Genomic DNA, 328 nt, shown 5'->3' with positions numbered 1-328 from the left:
CTCTCTCCTCGGGGATTGTCCCTGGCGGGGCCGCATCCTGCCCCGCATCCTCAGGGATTGTCCCCGCCGGGGTTTCCTCCTGCCCCGCATCCTCAGGGATTGTCCCCACTGGGGTTTCCTCCCTCACCGCATCCTCAGGGATTGTCCCCACCGGGGCCGCTCCCTCCTCGGGGATTGGCCCTGGCGGGGCTTCCTCCCTCACCGCATCCTCAGGGATTGTTCCCGAGGGGGCAGCTCTCTCCTCGGGGATTGGCCCTGGCGGGGCCGCATCCTGCCCCGCGTCCTCAGGGATTGTCCCCACTGGGGTTTCCTCCTGCCCCGCATCCTC

General features: G+C 69.2%; 1 protein-coding gene across 8 annotated transcripts in view; it reads right to left on the bottom strand.

Moving 5' to 3' along the window:
• CLIC6 (chloride intracellular channel 6) overlaps positions 1-328 on the bottom strand; it is a 26,696-nt gene that overhangs the window by 25,300 nt on the left and 1,068 nt on the right. For 2 of the 8 annotated variants that reach the window (XM_027641211.1, XM_027641228.1), the window contains one exon: positions 35-236. In XM_027641211.1, the coding sequence (XP_027497012.1) occupies positions 35-236 (202 nt within the window). Of the gene's footprint in view, positions 1-34; positions 326-328 lie in introns of all 8 variants that reach the window. The other 6 variants (XM_027641200.1, XM_027641208.1, XM_027641237.1 and 3 more) reach the window with 5 other exon arrangements.

Source organism: Corapipo altera, unplaced genomic scaffold, assembly GCF_003945725.1.
Source record: "Corapipo altera isolate COAL_440 unplaced genomic scaffold, ASM394572v1 0, whole genome shotgun sequence".
Taxonomy (NCBI): domain Eukaryota; kingdom Metazoa; phylum Chordata; class Aves; order Passeriformes; family Pipridae; genus Corapipo; species Corapipo altera.
The sequence above is the reverse complement of the archived record's forward strand: the minus strand, read 5'-3'. Positions and strand labels throughout refer to the sequence as shown.